This window comes from Hippoglossus stenolepis, chromosome 12, assembly GCF_022539355.2.
Source record: "Hippoglossus stenolepis isolate QCI-W04-F060 chromosome 12, HSTE1.2, whole genome shotgun sequence".
Lineage (NCBI taxonomy): Eukaryota > Metazoa > Chordata > Actinopteri > Pleuronectiformes > Pleuronectidae > Hippoglossus > Hippoglossus stenolepis.
The window spans coordinates 180,513-207,809 of NC_061494.1; the positions used below are offsets into that span (position 1 = coordinate 180,513).

Consider the following 27,297-nt stretch of genomic DNA (forward strand, 5'->3'; position numbering starts at 1 on the left):
GTTATGCGATTCCTTGCACAATAATGGTTTGTTTCAGTTAATGATGGAGTATTTTCTCTGCACAGTCGTCAAAGTGCTTGCTCATTGTGGAAACTGTTAACCATGTTAAGAGCCTTCAGATAATGTATGTTCTGATTTGGCACTATACAAATAAAATTTAATTGCATAACTGGCATATGTTGCAATTTACAAAGACAATGGGATTCATCAATACAAGGACACGGGTGTGAACAATTTTGCAGTTTAAGAACACATCATGAATCTGACCTTGAGTTTTCACAGGAAATTTAAGAAAAAAGATATTAGTGAAAGAGGCCCAATGTTGGTATGATTCGACCCTGTTGGACTTCTGTTGATGAACAGGGTCAACAATAATGGGGAGAATCATGGGTAAAATGACACCATCATTATTTAAGCCTTAAATGACAATATTTTATAAAATTTGACTTGGATTAAATCCCCCAGTAGACTCCTCTGGGGTCTCTGAAGGTCACAGATTAAGGTGCTTTGTGACTGACCGTTGGAAGCTCCAGTCTCCATGGTTGTCCCCAGTGGCTCCTTTGATTCATCTGGTTTGGGGCAGTGAGGGGACGCACTGCGGCTTCCTTCCTTCACACTGTCATGAAAGTAAATACAATCAGATCCAGGGGTTGAACTATTTTCCTAGTTTTGTGATCATGTTCTTTATATTTCACCTGGTTGAAAAAACACTTTCATACTGTCTTTATTATAACCAAGTTAACTTGCATTCAGCAGCGTTTCTTTTCGTATGATATTAAGACAAAACTTGGTTGCGCCGGTGCGCTTAGCTGGTGTGTCTTTAGCTGCTTTTAGACATGCACTGAACTCCACTTATATTAAGTTTTTTCTTTGGAACAGGTGCATGTGTGAATGGTAAAGTCTGAATGAGAAACTCCGGATTACATGCGGACTTTCTCCTCATGGCCACCTAGTATAAAGCCCGTAGAAATTCAGGAGAATTCGGTGTGTGAACAGACGCAAATATGAAACAAACAAAAAGGGAGAGCAAATATCTCCCCGTGAAAAGGCGGTGTCATACACGAAAAAGACAGAGACGAAGATGTCAAGAGAGTTTGTGGTGATAAAAACTGGCACCGCTGTCTGTGTATTGTCAAGAAAATCACTTAATCTATGCAGCGGAATTAATATGTCACTTCCTGTTTTGCAAGGCTTACTGAGGGTAAACACCGTAGCCAATTCTCCGGATTTTACCCACAGGTCACGTCTGAAAACGGCACGTGTGTATTTGATCGAGTCGTGTAACCTCTTTTATCTGAGAACAAGGCAGAGTTTACACTAACACACACCGGCACCGGGCCGGCCCCACCCATACTTACTTACTTCTGACTATTCATTATTCAAGTTTATGATATCTACAACACCATTATGACAAGTTCAAACATAATTTAAGGTATCCTAAATTAAAGCGAATTAAAGACATCTTGAACTGGCGTTAAAGATTATAATATAATATTTAAACTGAACTGTAGATATCTACAATGAGAAACCTCTCTATGGAGGCCTCCATGTTTCTTGTAGTTGCCCAGACTGGACAAACTAAACACCCTTTGAGTTTTTATGAAAACTGAAGGCTACCACAGGTTCTCTTTCATGTTTGGAAGGGGAGGATGAGGTGAGGGGTATTCAACTGCAAAATGCAACTTCACCACTTTATGTCACTAAATTCTACACACTGCAAATTTAAGTAAAATTTCCCTCAATTAATAAACTGTTTAAGTTTAGTGAGTGTTTTATTTGTATGGGATACTAGTAAATATTTTGCACTTCATGTAAATGTAATCAAATATTTTTTATTACGTGAATTTTGTCTCTACTCCGTTGACGTTTTTATTTAGAAAACCGGAAATTGTCGCTATCTTATTCTCGCGCGAAATCCGACTAATAATGCACAAATATTGCATGTATATGTTCGGCGATCGTATAGATTTTATATCCACTTTTCAGGTAGATCGCTGGTGGTGGAATGTTTTCAGCAAATGTCTTACTTTGACCGTTGGGGCCACCGTACTTTCCAGCACATGACAAACCGCATTGTGCTGTTGCGGGAGAGATTAACATTTATGCACACGGTGGATATTTTATATCTACAAATACTATATTTTACCATGTCGTGCATAATGGCTTTAGTGTGAATAATACGATTAAGAGTTCATTCTGTAGACATTTACTTTCCAACAATCTAGAGGACGCTTTCAGAATAAACACACTCGTGTTAAGAAACTAAGAGATGAACAAATACTGAAAGAAAAAACTTTTTAAAAAAAACTTAAAACCATGTCATAATAATGACACTAACCCTTCCAACACATTCTGGTCCCCTTAACAGAATTTTGTGGCTCAGGGATTATTGTTACACTTACAAACATGTTATGATATCTAACGTAAAACTTACTAGTGCGAAATATATTTTACTTACCAGCTCATTGTTTCCAACAGCGAAGCAGACAATGCGTATGACGTAAACTTTATAAGTTACTAACAAAGCTATTGTCAGTACTCATAAACGACAATTACATTAGCGTGTTATTTAAACATTTATAAAGCTGACTGTGTCAACAATGTGAGCAAACCAGCGAGCTAAGATACGATGTTAATAAAATGCAAGACTGCAGGTATCACGATATAAATCGACTTCTAATATATCACCATGTCCCAATCTGTGCAGACATATAGTGAACTACACATTAGAGAACCACAGTAAGTACTAACCCTCCTCAGTGGGTAGCTGCGACAAACAATTGTGGGTCCGAACAACGGCCTTCAAAGTAAGATTCTTAGCCCAAGGCATCCCTCCAGAATCCCCGGAAAGGTCGTTATAATCTCTTATTTTGAAATCAAAATCATGTCCGTTTAAGAGGAAGTGAGCTTTATCCCGGGCTGGGCTACTCCATTTCCCGCCAATGTGGACTAAACCACTACTTGTAAAACAGGGTAGTACGTGATTTGTGAGTGTTGATACTGCAGCATTTTAGAGATAAATGTGATAACCAGAACCACCATAAAGGTTACATGTCACCATCGAATCAACAGGAAAGCTATCTTGGAGACTACAGTTCATTTCATATCGCTACGCATAAATATTACAGCACTGAGACCCCTTCTGAAAGCTCGTAGGTGCCGCACCTTATATTTCCCGCGAGGTTGTTTTTTTCCACTAATATTGGCTTTACGGCCTGCCTCTCTGGTCGTTGTCACCAAGGCTCACATTCAGAGAAGAGACCTCTGGTTGGAAATTCACACAATGGTTTTAAGATTACAAGGGGTGGTTTTAGAAGTACAGTTTTGTTGAGTCCCTGCTCGCAAACATAAATTGGCAAAGAAGGCTCTTGAAACAATAATAACGTGATTAAAGTAACTTATGTAGGGTTAAGGCAGGGGTCGGCCACCCGCTGCTCTGGAGCCGCATGCGGCTCTTCAGCCCCTCTGCAATGGCTCCCTGTACAGTGTTGTGCATGTCGCGCATATTTTTTGCGAACGGTGAACTTAAGGAATCAGTTTTCAGTGCTCCCAGATAGCGCACACAGGCCGCGGGGATCCGCCCCCCCGCTCAGGGAGACGCACACAGTGAGATCGGAGCTCGTTCACATGAAGCAGCCGGTTGCTTCTTAACAGTGGAAACAGTGAAAACACCGAGTTTCTCTGGTCACAGCTGCTCAGTGAGACATTTTTTTCAAACCTTAAGTTTCATTGGTATAATAATTGGTTGTCCACAAAACAGTACAAACATATTTAGGATTGCAAGGCTATGTAAATGAATTTATAAAAAAGTAACTAAAATCTAAATAAATTGAATTACTAAATGTAAAAAAAGTAATAATTTTTCATACCATCAGCATAATAGCCCAAAAGTCCTTAAACAGATCTCTAAACACATTCAGACTCAACTCAGAGTTAAACATCCTCTACATATTAAGACCCCTCAATATATCTCAGACAACATAAATCAGAGTCAAAGGAGATTGACAAATATAGCTCAAGCAACTTATTCCGTTGATACAATGTACAGAAAATGTATTAGATCTTCTCTTTCCATTGTATGAATTTGATATTTAAATGGTAAATGGTGGTGGTCAACTTCAACCTTTTGGGCAATTCTGCTGCTGGATAGTATTTAATTCAAATTTTTACATTGTTCTTCTTTGGCCTTTGGAGGAATTAACCATTTCACATATTTTGAAAATGTCTCTGTGAAGATTACATTTTGTCACTTACTTTGATGTTTAAGCATTTTGTAAGTCATTTTTAAGTCATTAAATTCACATTTGAAAATAGGCTATTACTGATTGACATATGGCCAATATGTAATTCAGGCAAGAATATCCCAACATGATCTAGTATGTTTTGTACATCTTCACTGCTTTACGTAGTCAGCTATATTCCCTGTAAATACATTCAACTTTCTGTTGATTGTAATTGTCCTATTAAACCACAAGGTGGAGTTATGTGGAATACAATTATGGGTAAATATCATTTTACAATAGTTGAGAACTTGTCAGTGAAATATATAATTTTTGTCATCTTCTTTTGCTTTGTTTTTGTGACTCTAGTCCAAAAAACGTTGGATGATCTTTTTTCTCCCCATTTCCAATCTGCCTGGCTCTTGATTGTATGAACGCCCCTTTAGCTTTTTCCATGTAAAATATCATCTAATTAAATTGAAGGACCTATAGTTCCTCCACCATTGATAGTTTTATTTCATTCCATCCATATTTAGTTTCTCAATAAATCCTTTTTATTTTTGTTTGTGTGCTTTTGATATTCTTGCACGTCAATTGCTAAATGTTTAAGTTTGAATTTGAAACATTCCCATTTTTTTCTTTCTGACTTGCCTCACATAAGGACTTTTATCAAGTGCTTTAACTTGTTAAAAGAATTCCTCATTTAGTAGTAAATTGTTGCAAAATTTCCAGATATTTTCTTTTCCCTTTGTTTTTATTATTATTAATGATAGACTAATCATACAGTGATCTGACAAAGGCCAGGTTAATATTTTGCATGAGGGCTGCACGATATTAGGACTGCTAACATAGACCCCATACAGTGAGGGGTCTATGCAGACGCTGAAAAAAACAATTAAAGGCAATATTTCTATGCCAACATGGTTTTATTGAAAATTTTCCACCTGGCTACGGATGCAGGGACCACGGACAGCTCCACAGGCCGAGCAAGAGTCCGGGGAAGACATCCAGGGAGACATGCACAGCTCCACTAAGTCCACCAGCAGTGTTCATTTTTGGTCTTTTCATACATGTTTGGGCCGTGAAAATATTTTTGACAGTTTTTGGCGGCTCTGTCAGTAATTACTCCTCTGTGTCTGTAATACTTAAATTCGACTCGAAACAGCGTCATTTACATCATGTTTTTAACCTTAATGTCTACTACCGGAAGTAGCAATGTTACCACGCACCCCGTGAGTACCCTTGGGCGACAGCTTGATGAGTGAATTTTAATTTTTTGGTGAACTATCCTTTTAAGAGTTTTCAACTTTGTTGGCGTGGCAACTCACCGAATGTTGATGTTTACTTTTTACAGTTGATTGCAATTTTGTAGGGCTAAACATGCTTGATAACTCATTAAACTTGGCCAACACATAGGAAATGAAAAAAAAATTACTTCCCATATGGGTTTTGCATAAAGTCATGGCAAAATGGCTCCATAATGCCTCCTACAGAATATTTATGAAGTAGCCCTGGCGACATGTATGAAAATCAGTATGTAGACACTTCCATAATCAAACCCCCAGGAATAAAATTTTGTGTGAAGTTAAGACAAACCAGGCAAAAATGACCAAACCTCTCATACATTAGATGCAGACAGCACACCTACAACAAAACCAACTATGATCATTTGCTCTATAAGGACAAACCTGATATGTGTGGACACATCCCAAACCCACCTTACCTATTGACACAGAACAACCACAATCAACCTTCATTTCAATGAGCTTTGTTATTAAAAAGCAGTAATTGTCTACTAGATGATGTGAAAAGAGCCCAAACACACTTAACCTATTGCAATAACAACACAACCAATAGATAACAGAAGAGCACATACTTCTTTTAATTTGTGATTCATAATTGACCTATCAACCCTATGGTATTTTTTAATTCCATTCTTTCTGTATGCTGCTAAAACAAGCGAAGTCAGTCTTATCTCATCATGATTACAAAATGATTTATTTTCAATATCATGCATCGCAAACAACAAATACAACACTGTGCTGCATATGTATTTCATATGCATGTGTGATTGACATGATCTGGTCTGCACTTCATAAGTTGAAACGTAACACATCTGCAGCATACCTTTGAGCAATTTAATTTACAATTTCTGCTAAATTTCTGTCATTTCCATGAACTTATACTTAAAAAAAAACCTTCTACAGAATTAATCACATCTACTTTAAATTTGGTCAGCACAAACAAACAACCTCGGATTGCTCTGACTATTAGGGACCGAGCAGCAACCCCTGCGAAGACCCATTTGGGGTTGCTCTGATTATTAGGGTCTGACCACCGACTGGTTCAAGGATCCTGTTGAGAATGCTCTGATTATTTTCAAGGCCGGAGCAGCAATAGCTACAAGGACCCTATTGGGATTGCTCTGATTATTAGGGCATAGACACTGACCAGTGCAAGGACCCTATTGGGATTGCTCTGATTATTTTTAGGGCCCAAGCAGCAACAGCTGCAAGGACCATATTGAGATTGCTCTAATTACTATTGGGGCCAGAGCAAAAACAATTACAAGGACCCTATTGGGATCGGATTTGCTTCGATTATTATTATTTTACAAAAGCCTACAAGATTATTGCGCTAAATAGGCAGTAAAGTTTGAATGTGTACGTGTTGACATTCCTGTATGTAATTGTTCTTTTGAGGAATTCACTACTGATAGATGAAGTGATCACTGTGTCTCTGAGACAGAGTTAGTCTCTTGACCAAATTAAGAAAATCCATCTAGGATTTCAGATACATTAGATAATGTGTGATATGCTTGAGGGAATTAATGAAATATGCTTTGTGGTGTTGAATTACGTATTTATATCCTTTAGTAAAAGTACACAAGCATCAACAAAACATAAGTCTAAGTATAAGTATATTCATTGTGTGAAATCTTTATCTTGATCTTAACAGCACAAGCCCTATAAAATAAATGTAGTAGGATCAATGTAAAATAAAGAAAATGGAAATACTGTAGAGCAACTGTACTGAACTACTTTACCACTCAGATAGTTTAGTTAAGTTTCATTGTATCAAAACACTATACTGCAAAAAAGATAGATGACCTTCGAGTTCAGATCCAAAGGAGAGCCGGGAGAGACAGAGAGCCTCTGTACTCTCCTCTTCTATTTGGGACATATGATGAAGATGGAGAATAATAATCACTACTGTTCAAAAATCAGCAAAATGTAAAACACACATTATGACCGAAATTTTAAATAAATAAATCGAATTAACACAGATGAACGAGATGAGGAGTTATTGAATGAACATTTTGAACTGAGCCATGTTGTTTTTTTCTAAAATTTTGACTTTTCAGAATGAAACTGACGAATGTTGTCAATGAGATGGAACCAAAAGAAAGAAATAAGTACATTTGCTTGCCACAAACTGTATTTACTAAAAGAACAATCAAAGTCAGTGAAAGATTTGAATAAGAAAAAAGATATAACTTAAAACTTATCTCCAGCCTATGAGTGATTTGGTTAACTGACATTGAGAGTTGGAATATTCAGACTTTAAGACTGTGGATGGAACAATTTGAAATATAATACAGGTAACTTTGCAGAAGAAAATTAATAATCATTTTCAAATCAAATCACAATTGAATTTGTATGAATCACTTAAGTTATCAACAACTAATCCTAAAGTTTAGTTTACATTCATCATTTAAAAAGATTTTTTTTAATATATAATCCTTTTAAAACTTGTAGTTTCACTGGGCTGTCTACAAAATAGATACAATTCTACATTTATCTTACATAACTTTCAGAGAATTGAGTATCACCACTATTTAATTGGGAGAATTACAAATTTGACCTTATCTCTCTTTACACTCAATTCAAATAATTGTTTTTGCCTTTAAAGTTTTGTTTACTGTTTTATCCACCACCCTAATACAACCATTGCCAGCTTGAGTGGCATTTATATTTTAAATGAGACCTGTCTCCTGCACAGGAGCATTTATTTCTACAGATAAATACAATAAGAGAATGCGTGAAAGTGAAATCCAGATCTCAACATCACCCTTCACATTAGTGTCAGCAAGTTATCGGTTTCTTGATCAATCTGAAATTGAGTGTTTTGAACTCCTGTTTAAAATGACCATGAGGCAAAGATTTTTATCTAACTCATGGAAATGTAAAGTATTCCATACAGTTCAATGTTATCTGACTCTCCAGATATAAATGTTTTGGTCAATAAAGCGAGCTGCAGCCATTGTCTGCAGTACCTGTCATGTCGTGTCCTTCCCGTCATTGCAGTACACAAGGTACAGCACAGTGAGTCTGTATAGCATACAGAATAACATTACCATTTGAAAAATAAAGATAATTGTGACAATGAATTTGTATTTATTTATTTATTGTTCTATAGCAGTGTATATTTGCATGCAACTTTTGTGGTTAAAAAACATCAGAAGGAACTATTGGCCCCCGGGCATCTTCACTTTATCAAATCTGGCCCTCTTTGCAAAATGTTTGGACACCCCTGTTCTAGACCTATATCAGCATAACTAAGAGCAGGTCTAAGACAAGCCTGGACTGGCTCTAACTATAACTTTTATCAAAAAGGAAGGTCTTAAGACTACTCCTAAACGTACAGATGGTGTCTGCCTCCCGAACTGAAAGTGGGAGATGATTCCACAGGAGAGGAGCTTGATAGCTGAAAGCTCTTGCTCCTACTCTACTTTTAGAAACTTTAGGGACGCCAAGTAAGCCTGAATTCTGGGAGCGCAGTGCTCTAGTGGGTTGATAAGGTACTATCAGCTCTTTGAGGTATAATGGTGCCATATTATTAAGGGCCTTGAAGGTCAGAATCAGAATATTTAGTATATTTACACATACAGGAAATTGACTTGGTGTGGTTGGTGCATTGGACATAAAACAACAATATATACAGTAAGAACAATAAGTTATGGGCACGTGCTAAGGTGCAGTGATTTGGTTTTGGGATAGTGCCAATAATATATAAATTATGTGCGGGGGGGACCAGAGTCAGTGTGATGCAGGGGGCTTGTTTGTGAGCCCCACTGCCATGGGGAAAAAACTGTTCAGGTGGCGCGAGGTTTTGGTCTTGATAGCCCGGAACCTTTTTCCAGATGGGAGTCTCTGAAATAGGTGGTGACCGGGATGGGAAGAATCAGCAATGATCTTGCCTGCTCTCTTACTGGTCCTGGAGTGGAACAGGTCTAGGAGAGCCGGCAGGTCGCAGCCGATGACCTTCTCAGCTGACCGAATGATCTGCTGCAGTCTGCCCTTGTCCTTGGCAGTGGAGGCAGCGAACCAGACGGTAATTGATGAGGTGAGGATGGACTCAATGATGGCCGTGTAGAACTCGACCATCACTTTCTGCGGCATGTGGAATTTCTTCAGTTGCCGCAGGAAGAACATCCTCTGCTGGGCCTTCTTGATGGTGGAGGTGATGTTCTCCGCCCACCTCAGGTCCTGTGCAATTATAGTCCCCAGGAATCTGAAAGACTCCACTGTTTTAACTGGGGAGTCGCACATGGTGAGGGGGGCGGTTTGGGCTGGGCTCCTCCTGAAGTCTGCTACCATCTCTACAGTTTTCAAAGCGTTCAGCTCCAGGTAGTTCTGGCTGCACCAGGAAGCCAGGCTGTCAACTTCCTCTCTGTAGGCGGCCTCATCCCCATTGGAGATTAATCCAATGAGGGTTGTGTCGTCTGCAAATTTTAGGAGTTTGACAGAGGGGTGGCTGGAGGTGCAGTTGTTTGTGTAGAAGTGAGGTGAGGAGGATAATTTTAAATTATATTCTAGATTTAACCAGAAGCCAGTGTAGTGAAGCTAATACTGGAGAAATGTGGTCTCTTTTCCTGGTTCTTGTCAGGACACGTGCTGCAGCATTTTGGACAAGCTGCAGAGTCTTTAACGACTTACTGCTGGAGCCTGATAATAAGGAATTACAATAATCAAGTCTGGTTGTAACAAAGGCGTGGACTAGTTTTTCTGCATCTTTTTGAGAAACGACATGTCTGATTTTTGAGATATTACGCAAGTGGAAGAAGGCGGTCCTAGAAATTTGTTTTAAGTGTGAATTAAAGGATAAATCGGGATCGAAGATCACTCCCAAGTTTCTGACTGTTTCATTGGAAGCAAGGGCAATGTCGTCTAGCGCAGCTATATCATTAGATAATGTATCTCTAAGGTTTTTCGGGCCAAGTATTAGAACCTCTGTTTTATCTGAGTTTAATAAGAGAAAATTGCGGGTCATCCAGGTTTTTATGTCCTTGAGACATGCTTGGAGTTTAGTTAATTGATTACATTGTTCAGGTTTTATTGACAAGTATAACTGGGTGTCATCCGCATAGCAGTGGAAATTTACCGAGTGTGTCCTGATAATGTTTCCTAGTGGAAGCATATATAATGAGAATAAAATTGGGCCAAGCACAGAGCCCTGTGGAACACCGTGGTTAACTTTGGTGCGCACAGATGACTCATCATTAATTTGCACGAATTGGAATCGATCTGAAAAATATGATTTAAACCAGTTCAGGGTGGTTCCTTTAATGCTAATTAACTGTTCTAGTCTCTATAATAAAATTTGATGGTCAATTGTGTTGAATGCTGCACTAAGATCTAACAGAACGAGGACAGACACAAATCCCTGATCTGAAGCTATTAGAAGGTCATTAGTGACTTTTGCCAAGGCTGTGTCCGGGCTGTGATTAGCTCTAAACCCCGACTGAAAGTCTTCATATACATAACTTTCCTGGAGAAACTCGCAGAGCTGATTGGCTACAACTTTTTCAAGGATTTTAGACAGGAAGGGGAGGTTGGATATCGGTCTGTAGTTGGCTAAAACCTCCAGGTCTAGGGTGGGTTTTTTGAGATGGGTTTGATTACAGCTATTTTAAAGTACTGTGGTACATATCCTGATGATAATAACAGATTGATTGTGTTCAGTAACGTACTATCAATTAGGGGCAGAATTTCTTTAAGTAATTTTGTAGGAATGGGATCTAAGATACAAGTTGTTGGTTTAGAACATGAGATTATTTTGGTCAGCTGATCAAGGGTGATCAGAGAGAAGCTGTCTAAATAATTGGTAGGATTCTTAGCCGTTTCTGAGATTTCTGTTCTTGGTAGGGTATTAGTGCCAATTGAGGGCAGGAGATGGTTGATTTTATTTCTAATAGTTAGAATTTTATCATTAAAGAAGTTCATAAAGATATTGCTATTTAGGGATCGAGGAATACTGGGTTCAGTGGAGGTGTGACTCTCTGTCAGCCTTGCTACAGTGCTGAAGAGAAACCTGGGGTTGTTTTTATTTTCTTCTATTAATTTGGAGTAGTATGCAGCTCTTGCTTTGTGGAGGGCCTTCTTATATGCTTTAACACTATTCTTCCAGGCTCGGAGATATTCAACACGGTTCCTTGAGCGCCACTTCCTTTCTAGTTTTCTTGACGCTTGTTTTAATTCATGTGTCTTGGAATTATACCACGGAGCTAATTTATTATGTTTTACACATTTCTTTTTTAGAGGCGCTATTGAGTCTAATGTTAATCGTAATGACTTTACAGAGCTATCGACGAGATGGTCAATCTCAGTGGAGCTAGGGTTTTTAAAGAATTTGTTGGTTATATCGACGGATAATACGGGTTTAAATGTAATTGGAATTATTTCCTTAAATTTAGCTACAGCACTATCAGGTAGGCATCTAGAAAAGGAGTTTTTTATTAGTGGCATATATTCTGATAATGAAAAATCGAAGGTTATTAAATTATGGTCTGATAGAATTGGATTATGCGGAAGTACTATTAGATGTTCAATTTTGACACCGTATGATAGTACAAGGTCAAGTGTGTGGTTACAACAATGAGTAGGTTGGTGTACACACTGACTGAAACCAATGAAACCAAAATGTGATTTCCTGGATTCTTTCCCCCCATTCTGTCTCTCATAGTTGAAGTGTACCTATGATGAAAATTACAGGCATCTCTCATCTTTTTAAGTGGGAGAACTTGCACAATTGGTGGCTGACTAAATACTTTTTTGCCCCACTGTATCTACAAAGCCCACACCATTTACAGGACACCACCTCGACAGCCAGTGGTTAAAAGACAACATGCGGCTAAACATGTCATCACCTGTTGTGTTAGGAAGAGGTCCAGAGAAAACTACAGTTAATGTGGAGTCGGTGTGTGCAAAAGCACACACCGACTCCACATTAACTTTAGTGTCCTCCGACATACGAAGCCGGGAGTCGTTCCTGCCGACGTGAATTACGATCTAACTGTATTTACGTTTAGTTTTAGCCAGCAGCTTCAGTTTGGATTCGATGTTGCCTGCTCTGGCCCCTGGAATGCAATTGACTATGGTCGCTGGTGTCGCTAACCTCACGTTTCTCAGGACCGAGTCGCCAATGACCAGAGTTTGCTTCTCAACGGGTGCGTCGCTGAGTGGAGAGAATCTGTTTGAAACGTGAGCTGGTGGGTCTTTAATCTTTTAAGGGTAGCACGATGCCCCCTCCGGACAGTCACCCAGCCGCCCTGGGCTCACGGCTGCACGGGATAGGTCGAGGGACTGCTAGCGGAGGCTAAGCTATGTGCTAAGCTAGGTGGCTCCGCGGCGGCTAGCGGTGGCTGGCTAACTACAGCTAACGGAGGTTCTAAGCTGCGGAGCCGAGCTTCTAAGTCGCTAACTCATTCATCTTTTTCATGTAGGAGATTATGTACTAATCAAATCTGGAAAAGTGTCTCTATCTCACATAGGTGAAAGGCCCATTCCAGGTGCTGTTAACAATCAGAACAGCCCTTAAGGTCCAAGGTAAAGCAGAATGGATCCATGCTTCAAGATACATGCCAGTCCTTCCCCCAGGCGCCCATGAAGAGGTAACGTATAGAGGGAAACAGGGAGTGGTTCTTCATCCTCCTCCTAATCAGGGCTGCAACTAACGACGATTCTGATAGTCGATTAATCTATTGATTATTGAAACGATTAATCGACTAATCGGATTATGAATCACACAAATTCTCAATTGATCTTATTTAGCCATCAGCTTTTAAATTTAGCTTGAGGTTGTTCGCGACATGTGATGACTGACAATAAAGACAATAAAGATCGATACTTCATTCAAAAATGTCTTTTAATAAACTTTGCTGCATGTTAGGCTACTATTGATACAAAAACAAAGAAAAATCTAGTTTTTGTCAATTTTAAACCAAGGACAGGCAAAGTGCTAATATTAAAAAATCAAGTTAAATTCAAGTTTCCCTTTTTCCTGTGAACCAAGAACAGGCCAAGTGCCGATACTAAAAATAAATAAAAAATCAAGTATCCATTTTTTCTGTAAACAAAAGGACAGGGAAAGTATCAGCAATAAAATCATCAACAAACGAAACTACAGTCTTCTTCGGACTGCATAATTGTAATTAAAAAAGACGTTGTCAGGCAATAGGATAACATTACACTTTTAAACTCGTTAAAAAAAAGTTAAAAAAAATCTATATTCAAACCATATTTTTGTAATGGATTCTAGAATCCTGCACACAGGTATTGTGGGAGTTGCCAAGACAACTCCGTTTATATAGCAAGCTAGATAACAGGCTATCTTACCGAGGCGAGTCTGCACATGCGCGACTTTCAGAGATAGGAAGGGAGCGAGATGGCTCACTCCTCAGCTACTTCCATCAGCACCTCCGGTAAAAAGATGTTTAGTTCAGCTGCACGGCACGAAAAACACGCGCTATGACGTAACCAACGAATCATCGACTATTAAATTCGTCGGCGACTATTTTTGTTCATCGATTTTTGTCGACTACGTCGATTAATCGTTGCACCCCTACTCCTAATAAGTGGTCTCGGGAGGAGGAACTTGTTCTGGTAACAGAATAAACACTCTTCAAAGTGCACACAAATAGAATAAAAGAGCTAAATGAACTGCTAAGCAGAAAAATTGATGTAAGTCACAGTGATATGGTTTAGAGGGGACGAGACGAACAAAGCAGACCAAAACCATGAACCTCTGAGTTCCCTAGGAGCAAAGAGAAAAATGACCTTTGACTGGATCTGTTAAAATATGCTGAGTTTGATGCATTCTCCTATGTTTAATCCCATTTTTAATAAGGCTGATTACAGACCTCCAAGTATATAATTGTGGCTGATGAGATACCCGACCCAAAGCCTGACACTGATTGGACGTTTCATAGGTAAAGTTAAATAACATTAATCTTTCTGAGAAGCTGATGGAGATAGCAGGACTTCACTGTGGGTGAGGCCACCCATGTCTGTTTTCACATGTCGACAAATCCCTAATGCTTTCAATGGTTTCTGTTACAAGTCTGATTTCTAGTAATCAGACAGTGAATTTTTTTTGTAATTAAGAGATTATAAATGATTTACAGGACTGTTACCTTTTTGTGATTAATTATATATAACAATTTGTATTCAATTCAAATATTTCATTCCCAGTTTTACTTTATGTTTGAGCTTGTCGTTTGTTTAATACATTTTAGTGTTCCTATTTTGTATAATTATTAAAGTGTTCTTATCCCAAGGGTGTGAAGGTCTAAAGCTCCAGGTCAGTTGGTAATTGTCCCAATAATTTTGTAATTGTACAATATGAGTGTTTGAAGATTCAATTAGAGCAGGGGTGGGGAACGTCCAGCAAGACAGTTTGATCTGACCTGTGAGGTAATTCATAAACAAACACCCACGATAGAGGAAAAGCTGGAATACTAACTTAAAACATCCCATCAACGTTTACTGAGCTGTTAACATATATCCTCTGCCAAATGTTTGATATGTATTCAAGAGCAATTTTTGTTAACAGGGCTAGAGTTTCAATTATATCTGTTGTTTTAGGTGTGAGTGATTTATTTCATTCATGTTTTATTCATCAAGGATATTTTAATATGTCTAATTCAAATTCAAATGTCAGATTGAACGTTCTTTACAATTAAGTTCATTGCTCTTTGAAAAGGTGAACTTGTATGATTATGCTCTTATATTGTAAAAATATCATTTGTTTTAAATGGTTTAAAAGTTATGACAATAATATAACTTATCGCAATAATTTCTGGAACAATATATCATTCGACTAAATTTGCTATCGAGACAGGCCAAACATAATTTTTTCATAATTCACAAAGTTAGAGGTTTTCTTGCATAGTTACACATATCCATGCAAAATTGGTATTGTACAATGATATATCCTTAACTGAATAGATATTGAATCAAATCGAATTGATACCATGTGAATTGGAATTGATTAATAATAAACAAATACCTAAATAGTAAATTTTACTATTTAGCAGACTTTTATTTTAAACACTTATTCAGACTAAAACATTTTCAAAATAGGACATTTGACCTTATCTCCTAAACAGGTAGATAAAGATTATCAAATGTGTGGTTGAATAAGGTATTTGTCTGTCAGTACAAATGTGTAATTCAGCTGGCCTACAATGTGTCTTTGGGAGGAACATATGATTTTATACTTCTGTGTTTGTTTTGGTCTTTTGGCTTATTTTGATGATTTCAGGTTTTCACCGTATGTTAAAAAAGTAAGAACATTTATCAAGTACAGTGAGTAAATTCATTAATCTGTTAGTCTATCAGGATCATATTTTCATAGTAATGTTCCTCTACCTCTACGTATGTAAAGTGCATGGGTTGAAGACGCTACAATGTGTTAATAATGATGATGGTTAATGTGAGGGTTTTGATTTTGATTGAAGTTGTTAAATCTATCTCCTCTCCTTGAGACGTAGTGCAGCTGTCTGTCGTGTTTGGGAAAGTGTGAGAGCATGGCCAAGGTCAAAGGCTTCACTCCCTAGACACCATAGATATGAGAAAAGGGGTCTTCACCCTGTATTAGAGGGAAGATTTGGTGCTATACAAATATAACTGAATTGAATAATAATGGTTAATTTGTTTGATGAATGTATTTATTCCTTTAACAGGTACAATGGAATACAATGAACATTAAGGACTCTTTTTTTTACAACATTTAGTCCCCGTTCCCACCCCACCGTCCCCACCCCTGGTCCCACATATAATTTCAGCAAATACCAAAAATGAGAATAGTAATAATTAAATAAATAAATAAAACACAAATGAAAGAATAAATAAGGGGAATAGTAAAGGAAGGAATAATAATAAATAACCAACCCTTCCTTCTTAGCATATTGGTTAAGTAAATGATAAATCAAAAGAGCATGTAAGCCAATCAGCACTGTAAATGATTTGAAATGCATTGACAGTGTGCATCAATGATGAGTGCTTCATTTGTCCTGTAGTGTCTTTAATTTAACTATGTATTTAATCATAGGGCCCCAAACAGACTCGAATTTTCCAGGTGATCCCCTTCAGTTGTATTAAATTTTCTCTAGATTTAAGAACATCATGAGGTCATTGAGCCAGAGAGAAGCTTTGGGTGCAAATGGTGACTTCCACTCCAGCAATATTCTTCTACATGCTAACAAGGATGTAAAGGCAATACTAATCTTTGTGTGCCTCTTAATTGTTTAATGTGCTGGTAATACTCTAAAAATGGCAACCTCTTAACACGGTGTCAGTGCCATGTTTAAAGCCTCAACAAGGTGTTTGAAAATAGCTGTCCAGTAACCTGGTATATGAGGGCAAGACCAAAAAATGTGACATGTGACACCTATTACATGCATCTGTGACACTGGGATATATTTTGGAGAGTTTGGACAACCTTAAATTGTATCAGATTGAGCAGGACGTACTGTCATTCACTCGAGTTAATGCAGTCATTGTCATCTATAACTTTGCCAAGTTCATCTTCCCAATCTTTTTAGATTTTATCAAGAGAGGCCTCTGTTAGTTCGGAGATTAGGATGTCAAATTTTGAGACTAGGCCTTTCTGATTCGTGGGTATATCCAAAATTGTGTCAATTACAGTGATAGGAGTTATATTAGGGAAAGAGGCATTATTTAGTTTAACAAAGTTACGGACCTGGAAGTATCAAAATAGATGAGATTTTGGGAGGTTAAATTTTTTGCACAATTCATTGAAGCAATTCATTGAGTTGGTTTTGCGAATGAGACTGGTTAGACAATCCCTGGAGTCCAAAAGCCAGTCTAAATTGAGACCAGATTCTTAAGGTAGAAACAACAATATGGTTACATGAAAATTGGGTTGGCCGAATGGGCAAATTAGACGAAAGCAAAGCCAAAAGTGAGGTAGATGGACCGGATTTGGCTTCCAGTTCACACCAATTTAGCGTGGGTTCCTGGGTCCAGAGAGTCATTTTGTGTATATTGGCTGCCCAGTAATAATTTCTTAGGTTAGGAAGTGCCAATCCACCTACAGATCTATGCCTTTGTAAAAACTCTCCCCTTATCCTGGGGGTCTTGCCTTTCCATAAAAAAGAGGAAATTAGTTTGTTGCACGGAAAAATGCTTTGGGTAAAAAGACTGGCAGACTTTGGAAAAGATACAAAAAGCGTGGGAGCACAGTCATTTTAATGCAATTCACCCTCCCAGCAATGGTTATATGCAAATTATTCCACCTTCCTAGGTCCAATTTAAGCTTGTCAGTGGATGATGGAGAGAGAAGGATATTGAGAAGACGACGAATATTAGAGAAGGAGTGCCGGTTTTTCATAAATCCTGTTTGGTCTGGTGATATAATGTTTGGTATAGCCGATTCAAACCGTAAGGCTTTAGTTAGGATTTTATAGTCCGCATTAAAGAGAGATGGGGCAATAGGAACCGCAATCAGAATTTTCTTCAAGATTATTGAAGCCTCAGTAAAGGTTTGAGGCAGGGCTCCCCGGTCACTGAACATTTTTAAAAGTAGGGGGATAAATTTATCAATATATTTTTTATAGAATTCTATTGGATGGCCATCTGGACCAGGGGCCTTGCCACTTTGCATTAGTTTAATCGACTCTGCAATTTCACGAAGTTTTAGGGGCTGATTAATCTCACTCAAGTGGGTAGGAGTTATGGATGGAAATTCCAGGTTGTCAAGAAACCTTATCATGTCTGTATCATCAGCAGGGGACTGTGAAGTATAAAGCTCAGAGTAAAATGTCTTAATAATAATGGTTTAAAGGGGACATAGCATGCCCATTTTACCACAAGTTGATATGGTTCCTTGGGGTCTTAATGAAATGTCTGTAACATACTTTGGTCAAAATACCACAAGGATCATTTAAAACAGCACCCTTTTTACCCTGTATAAAACAGCCCTCCACAGTGACCTGTTTTGAGTGCCTGTTCCTTTAAATGCTAATGAGCCAGCTCCCCCCTCCCCCTCTCCCCCCATGATTTTAAACGATATAAATTACATATTTTATATGATATAAATTATCAAATATGCATCCCATACTTTGTATTCCCATTCTGTTGTCCTGGAGTTTTAATTTTCCTAATCACATAATTAAATGTCCCCCTCTGCCCATCCACTACAAGCACACAAGCAGATAGACAGAGAGAGAAAGAGAGGGGTGGGGGGGGGGCTATGAAGACCATCATTTACCCCCGAACCCCGACATTCAACGGGTACAACAACAAGCGGAGAAAGCAGAATCGCGGGCTGACCTTATATATACAGTCTATGGGGCTGACCGGCGCGGAGAAATGCACGTCCTGTGTGGGGGGGTTGAGGTGGGGGGTGGGCCAAGGCCATGTAGGGAGACTTCCAGTACCTTGTTACGACACAAAACCCAGGAAGCTCAATCGAGTCGCTCAAGCATGACGTTTCTGACTTAGAGGAACTATAACAAAACGCACGAGTGTTTTTTCCCAGAGTTTTTGGGTTGGTAGACATGCCAGATACCCACATTAACCTGTAGAAGCACTAACAAAGTGGAATTTGCATGCTATGTCCCCTTTAAATGTAATTTTGGGTTTGAAATAACTTATGTTTGTTGAAATGTTGATGTATGTTGATTTATATTGTGTGTTTCAATAAACGTAGTACTTCCCTTTATTTATCACTGGTCCTTAAGATATAAAACAAAGCTGCTGATGTTGCTTCAAGTTCTCTTAAAGAGCAAGGTAAAGTGTTTGACAAGCCCATGGGGGTCTCCCGAGTGGCCCAACCTCTATTACGGCTATGTACGTGTTAAATAGTGAGGCGTTACTCTTACCCTGCTAGTTAATCAGTCCGGCGGGGGTTTTACTCTCTCTTTTGTAATGTGTTGAAGTCACACGCAGGCTCATCAGACACTGACCCGGCAGAGATTTAGCTCTTACCTTTAGGTCCAAGACAGTCGACAAATTGTCTGCTCGTGAGGTTCAGGAAGTGTTAGATGAATACCATCTAGAGAAGGGTTTTAGGTCTTCTGCAGTGAGAAGTAGCAAAATAAACATGAACAAAGTTGAGATATATGTATATATATATGTGATGATGGCTCTCACTCTGCCCTCACACACTGCCGTGAGAACAGGCTGTGTTTTCTTTGTCACTTACCAGGAGATTCACGATGCAACTGCCCTGAGGGGAGATGCCCTCCTCTTCATGGTCAACAGGGAAACTAGGTGATCTGCACACAGGGGAGGACAGTGCAGATCAAGTAAGTGAGCCTCCCACCTTGAACACGACAGACGTAGAAGATTATGACACCGTATACGAGACCTGTAGCAGTATTTTGCCATCACACAAAACAGTGGTTGTGCTTGACTTGCAGAGACTTTCAAAGACCTATTTTACACATATGTTACCACTGATAATGATCTAGTCCTGAGAGCATTAGTAGACAGTGGATCCATGGCATGCACTATAAATGAAGCGGCTGACAACAAACTTTCACAGTCTGTCCCCAACATGGAAAAGAAATCGGTTGAGGACTTGGTCATTGTTGGTTGTGGGGTTCACCTTGTCTCGCCTTCCACCATGTATGACCTCACACAACATCAGTTTATGGCTATAAAGTGATCATACCTGGATGTGCCAGGCCAGACTGATGACATGACCCTTCACAGTAACTTGATCAAGTGGCTCATTTCACAGATGAAAGAGACCGTTAGTGGTCAGGACTTAACATCTCCAGTGGATGGCACCCAGGGTGATAATCTACCCCACTTAATGGCTTTGTTATCAGATTTGGATAAATGTGGTGCCGGAGCAACACCGAGCAGGATCGGCACAGCTAAACTCAAATGATGTCTCACTCTACAACCGATCAATCAATCAATCAAATTTTATTTGTACAGCCCATATTCACAAATCACAATTTGTCTCATAGGGCTTTAACAGGGTGTGACATCCTCTGCCCTTAACCCTCAACAAGAGGAAGGAAAAACTACTAAAAAACCCTTTTAACAGGGTAAAAAGAAAGTAGAAACCTCAGAGAGAGCCACATGTGAGGGATCCCTCTCCCAGGACGGACAGAAGTGCAATAGATGTCAAGTGTAAAGGAGAACATCAGAAAGATAAAGGTTTTTAGCAGCATTGATAAGGGTAAACATTTTGAAGCATAACTGAAGGTCAATGAATTGATGGATTATTGTCAGTAATGGTCGAGTATCTGAGGAGAAATACTATATATCAAGCAGTCCTGCTGCAATCATAGTCTATGGTCAGCAGCCAGCAAGATCATGATCCACCATCAAGATCGGATGCCACTATAGTCCACTGTCATTGTCCACTGCCTCCATTAGGATCCATCATCAGCTGCCACCTCGATCGTGGTCCACCACCATTATCAGATGCCAACACGATAAAGGATCCGCCATTATTATCACGATCAGCCAGCACGATACAGAATCCGCCATACTGGATCCACCATTACGACCTCTGATACGTGATCCACAGATCATAATCCACGATGTGGCCACAGCTGCGGCCCTGGATCTGTGGACGATAAGGCAAAGGGACTCCGGGGAAGTAGTCAAGTCAGTAACATGTATTGATGAGATATGAATTTCTTTGATGTGATAACGATTGAGAAGAGGAAGGAGAAGCTGGAAAGAGAAGCTCCGAGTGTCATGTGTCCCCCGACCTTCTAGACCTATAGCAGCATAACTAAGAGCAGGTCCAAGACAAGCCTGTACCATCTCTAACTATAAGCTTTATCAAAAAGGAAGGTTTTAAGCCTACTCTTAAACGTACAGATGGTGTCAGCCTCCCGAACTGAAAGTGGGAGATGATTCCACAGGAGAAGGGCTTCATAGCTGAAAGCTCTGGCTCCTCCTCTACTTTTAGAGACTTTAGGGACGACAAGTAAGCCTGAATTCTGGGAGCGCAGTGCTCTAGTGGGTTGATAAGGTACTATCAGCTCTTTGAGGTATAATGGTGCCATATTATTAAGGGCCTTGGTGAGGAGGAGAATTTTAAATTTTATTCTAGATTTAACCGGAAGCCAGTGTAGCGAAGCTAATACTGGAGAAATGTGGTCTCTTTTCTTTGTTCTTTTCAGGACATGTGCTGCAGCATTTTGGACAAGCTGCACAATGTCTGTACATTTAGGGTGGGCTAAGTTGCCTGCTTCTGATGTATCTGCAGTGGGAAAAGCAGTTGTCATTGAACCCACCCTGTCCAAGACCAGACCTGCACAAATTCTTGTGGGGAGAGTTGTGACTTCCTTATCAGGAGATGGCTGGGTTCCAGTGAAAATGTTAAATCCGACTGGAAAGCCGCTCATGCTTAAAATAAATGCAAAGGTTGCAGATGTGTCCCCCAGTCTTTTGGTGCAGGACTTACCGGAACTAGAGCATATCCAATCCAGTACACAGTACACGCACAGTTCACCTCCTGAAGTAAGGTCAGAGGAAGAAATGTCACGCATCTTGAGTGGAAAGATAAACTGCTGCAGATCATTGAGCAGTATGAGCACATCTTCTCAAGGCACAAAATGGACTGTGGTGAGGCAAAAGACTTTGTCTACAGAATCCATTTAATGGATGATAAGCCCTTCAGGCTTCCATATAGATGGGTCCCACCGTGCCATTATGATAAGATCCGCACTGCTATTAATGACATGGAAGAATTGGGGATAATTTGCAAGTCTCAGAGTGAGTTTTCATCTCCCCTGGTCCTGGTTGTTAAGCCAAACGGTGATCTTCGCATCTGTAATTGTTTCGGAAGTTTTCTGGAAGCTGGTGAAAGGAGAAGTCAGGCAGCAGCTGATGTCTTATGCAGAAGCTATTAATGTTGACTTGATGCATCAAGGAGACCAGAAGGTGAAACAATATACAAACACCAACAGAGTAACATGACCAATTGTCACCTGCAAGTCTGACGATGTCTTCCACAGCATCACCATATATCTTCCCCTACTTGTGTCACCCATTCCAACAGCACATCCATGAATGGCTAGAATTGCTGTCACTCTCTATGTTACATGTAGGTGTTCGCATCCTATTGGATAGTTAAGTCTAGGTAGTCTAAGTATGCATTCCTAAATCACATTGTGTCCTTACATCTTGCCACTGGTGAAATACGCAAAAGAGTTAAAGTTGGTGACAGTTGAAGTTGGTGTCTCTCTGTCTGGCACATCTGAGTTAGATATGAAAGTCCCTCAATGTAGACACAACAATGTACTGTTTGTTGGCCCTTTATCTTTAACCTAACCTTGGGTACTGCTTAGAGAGAGAAGGGAGTATCCGTGGAATTCAGACAGGCACAATCTCCTGTACAGATATGTGTAATATACAATATACATTCATATATACTAGCATATACAGTGTGAGGATGTTAAAAAATTCAACAGTAACTTTAGGTGGTTGAACGCTAGAACAGTGAAAGATGCTCATCCGTTGCCTCATCAGACCGACACTCTCGCTGCGCTTGTTGGAAATGTGTTTTTCTTCACGATGGACTTCACCTCAGGGTTCTACAATGTCGGGCTGCATGAGGATGACAAAAACTACACAGTGTTCTCTTCACCCTTTGGTCTGCATGAATATAACAGGATGACCCAACAAATAGCCCTGCCACATTCATGCAGATGATGATGTCCATCTTTGGTGATGAGAATTTCACAAGCCTGTTATGCTACCTGGATGATCTTATGGTTTATGCTCCATCCGAACAGGTCGCACTCCAGTGTCTGCAGATGGTTTTCTAACGCCTTTCTGCTAACAACTTGAAGCTCTCGCCTAAAAACGGCCACTTTCTTCACCGGTCTGTCAAGTTCCTGGGGCACATCATATGTGAAGATGGTGTTAAGACTGACCCAAGTAAAGTGCAGGCTGTAAATGATGTGCAGGAAGCCGACTTGATGGAGTCTGATGGAGAGACACCATCTGCTAAGAAAATCTGATCTTTCCTCTTCTCAGGGATCACTGTCTTCACAGAACGTCTCAGCTGTTTTGAATACACATGACTCTGGAGGTGTAAGCCAAGTCAGAGGCACTGGACCAGATATTCCCCAGCCTGCTCTTGTCAACCAAACTGCCTCTCTACCAAAGAGTGAACTGGTCAACCTGCAGGAGCAGGATGACGTTCTGGGCAGAGGTCTCTTTTACATCCAGTGTCACAGGAGGCCCACTAGGTGTGACCGTGCTGGTGAGTCTCGTGGTGTGCTGAAGCTGTTAAAACATTGGCCCAAGCTCTCCATCAAGAACGGAGTGTTGTTCAAAGTGAAGAGAGACAAACAAATGAACATGACAACTCACCAGTTCATTGTCCCGAACTCCATGAAGACACAAGTCCTCAATGGTCTCTATGACTCAGCTGGTCATCAGGGCCAGGCTCGCACACTTGCACTATCCAGGCAGAGGTTCTTTTGGATATGGATGGAACAAGACATTATCAATCATGTCAAAAACTGCTTTCGCTGGGTGGTTGGGAAGACTCCAGACCCTAACGACCGAGCTCCACTTGAGAGCATTTGCACCTCTGAGCCGATGGAGCTTGTGTGTATTGATTTTTGGACTGCTGAGCAGACTGAAAAGAAGTGTGTGGATGTTTTGGTTGTCACAGATCACTTCTCCAAACTGGCACATGCTTTCCCGTGCAAGAATCAATTAGCAAAGCAGGTGCCCGTCGCCTTTGGAATTACTTTTTCTGCATACATGTATATGGTTTCCCTAAACGCATTCATTCGGATCAGGGAACTAATTTTGAGAGTCAACTCATTAAAGAGCTCCTGGAAGTGGCCGGTGTCCAGGAATCTCACACCACCTCGTACCATCCTATGGGGAATGGGGCTGTGGTACGCTACAACAGGACTCTTGGGAACATGATCAGGGCCCTGCCCCCCATTCAAAGGCAAAGTGGCCACAAATGCTTCAGATGCTGACTTTCTGTTACAATTGCACTCAGCACGAGATGACAGGTTCTGCTTCATTCTTTCTTATGTTTGGCAGGATTCCCCGGTTACCAGTTGATGTTATGTTCCAGCACGCCCTTCCCAATGATGCTGTTGTTGGTCACAGTGATTTTGTCCTTCGTTTGAAACGTGACCTGTCTGAAGCTGCACGCATTGCCTGGCAAAACAGTCGGACGGAACAGGCTCGTCAGGCGAGAAACTATAACCGCAAAGCAAAGGGACCAACCCTCACCGTTGGTGACAGGGTCTTGCTTGCAAATTGTGGAGAGAGAGAGGGAAGAGGAAAATAGCGGACAAATGGGAATCCACAGTCTATGAAGTGGCATCTGTAAAACCTGGAATCAATGTTTACTGTATCAGGGACCCTGTAACATCAAGAGAAAAAGTTGTTTACAGAAACCTTCTACTCCCTGGGAGTGCCTTCCATTTGAACTCGGGCAGGTACACATGTTAAACCTCCAGCCGGACTCATTTGTGAGATGAATAAACAGGTTGTAGATGACTGAGTGTCAACAGCTGATTCTTTCTTTCCTTTTGTCAGGAACATGTTTTCTGGATAGTTTACTACTGTTTTTTTTACTCACATTAGCGCTTACCTGTGGTAACGTGTGGTTATCTCTGCAATAGAGCTTAGTCTATATTATAAGAGGTGTAAACGGCATCTTTTGAGTCTATGTTGGTGAGGGGTGTGGCCAATCTCTTGCTGACATAATTCCAAGTGGAAAGTTTTGAACTGACTTAATGAATACGATTATGCTCTTGAGTATTAGTGTTTTTTATTTATTATGTCTTAGTTATTGTACCCCAATTTAGCAGGATTTAAGGCTTGTATGTAACATAGTTAAATGGGTTCATATTAGATCCCGCTAAATGGGATAACAATGCCACATGTTGTTCACCACAACATGTGGCACTGTTATCCCATTTAGGGCTCACCACTCCCTGCGGGTACATATTCACCATTAGTACCTGCAGGGAGCGGTGAGGCAAGGGATTGTGGGTAATCTTCAAAGGTATCGAGGAACGCCATGAGGTAGGGTGTGTGTGTTGAAGTCTGTAAGCATATATATTGTTAACTACATGAAATGTAAATATTAGTTAAGCGGGATTTATTTTAATGTGATTTTACATGTCTAGGAAACATTTCGCTATGTTTTTTTCAGTTACTGATCGTCTTATATATGTTTTATTGTCTGTAAAGATTCACCTGTGTAAGCTAGCTAAAATTATATATGCTGTCTTTAGAGTGAGCACGCGACTACCTTGTGTGCTCACTGTTCAGTGATTTCTTTATTGTTTTAAGAGAGATCTGTTTTGTATTATTTATTTTATTTACATGAGCCAAATTCCACTATACGATCACTAGATCACAATGTGAAATTGTAGTTAATTTTTGTATTATTATTTTTTATTAGGGGCAATGGATTGTGGGTAATCTTCAAAGGTATCGAGGAACGCCATGAGTGAGCTAGCGACTACCTTGTGTGATGATCCTTCTGCTCTTGTGTTTATATAAAATATGCAGAGTCAATAAACACCTGTTGCCAACAACATTGACCAGTCTCCAGGAAAACATTGTGGGAGAAGACAGATTACAGAGGGCACATAAGCATATGTAGTATCATTATGATAATAGATAAATCAATAGGTTTTGTTGTATAGTTTCAGGGTAACTTGTAGACTAGCTCTTTAGACTGAGCTAACCAGGTAACATTGAGCTCAGTTGTCAGTCTTCACTCAGCCCACCTCAGCTCCACTCGCGCCCCTCCTCTTTGCCCATTTATGGGTTAGCCAGGAACTAGGAGGAGTCATGCACCGGCAAGATGGCGCCGGGTGAAACGCCCACTGGGAGCCTAATTTTCACTCTTCAGAAACCAACATGTGACGTCACGGACACTACGTCTATCTTTATATACAGTCTGTGGTCACAAGAGGAGAATAAAGCGCAGCGGGAGCAACTTTCAGTCACTTCGGGAGTGGCAGAAAACACTTTTCTCCAGCCAAATCATTCCCGAGAATGAGATCAACCCCTGCAACAGGCAGCTGATCGTGCACACCAACTCGCACTGTGCTAGACACCAACTCTGAGAGAGTAACTGTGTGGAGCGGCACACGTAACAGCCTCAGTCTAATTCCCCACACCAGTAAGTCTGACACATGGTATGACTGGTCAGAAAAAGGGTTACACAGCCACCAGAGAATGCGTCGCACCGGTATCTCTCAAAATAGTAATTGGCACCCTGTCCACCTCACTGTCAGTCAGAGAAAAGAAAGCCTGCGAAATAAAAGGCTTAAACTTATCATCAATCTCTTGTTATTTATCTGTCACAAACTCACGTTGCCTAACGTCTGACTTACCCAGCATTAGTCCTACAGGAGAGGGGCTTTTAATCTTAGACTGTTCTTTTCTTCTTAAGACAGGGCAGACTGCAATGAGGTGACCTGGTGCATGACAATAAAAACCCTCGCGATTTACACCCCCAAACTGATGGAGAGATGGAGCAGGGACCCCCTTCTATATATATTGTATAAAATTGGGTTTTATATTAAACTGGGCCTAGTGTCATGTATAAACATAGCTACCCTGTTATTGTGCATTCAATACTAAGCTATTCAAATAATACACAGGTTCATATATTCATGTTTTTATTTTAAACATGTGCAAGGTACAGGGTGACCGTGCCACTGCCATTTATAAACATACATCTTGCATACAACACTGAGCTATTAAAATAATTCACAGATTCATGTTAATGTGTATTTAAAGACATTTAAATTTGTTGGGAAAACATTTAAAAAAAAATTCAACCACAAATTTCGCGA

The 27,297-nt window shown here is 39.9% G+C and overlaps 1 protein-coding gene across 2 annotated transcripts in view; it reads right to left on the reverse strand.

Annotated features, from left to right (window-relative positions):
* The window catches only part of hells (helicase, lymphoid specific), a 38,181-nt gene extending 35,354 nt beyond the window's left edge, over positions 1-2,827 (reverse strand). The window contains exons 1-2 of one of the 2 annotated variants that reach the window (XM_035172618.1): positions 2,752-2,827; positions 519-616 (exon numbers count right to left, since the gene is read on the reverse strand). In XM_035172618.1, the coding sequence (XP_035028509.1) occupies positions 519-540 (22 nt within the window). In that variant the 5' untranslated portion in view covers positions 541-616; positions 2,752-2,827. The other variant, XM_035172617.1, reaches the window with a different exon arrangement.
* Positions 2,828-27,297: the final 24,470 nt, after the last annotated feature.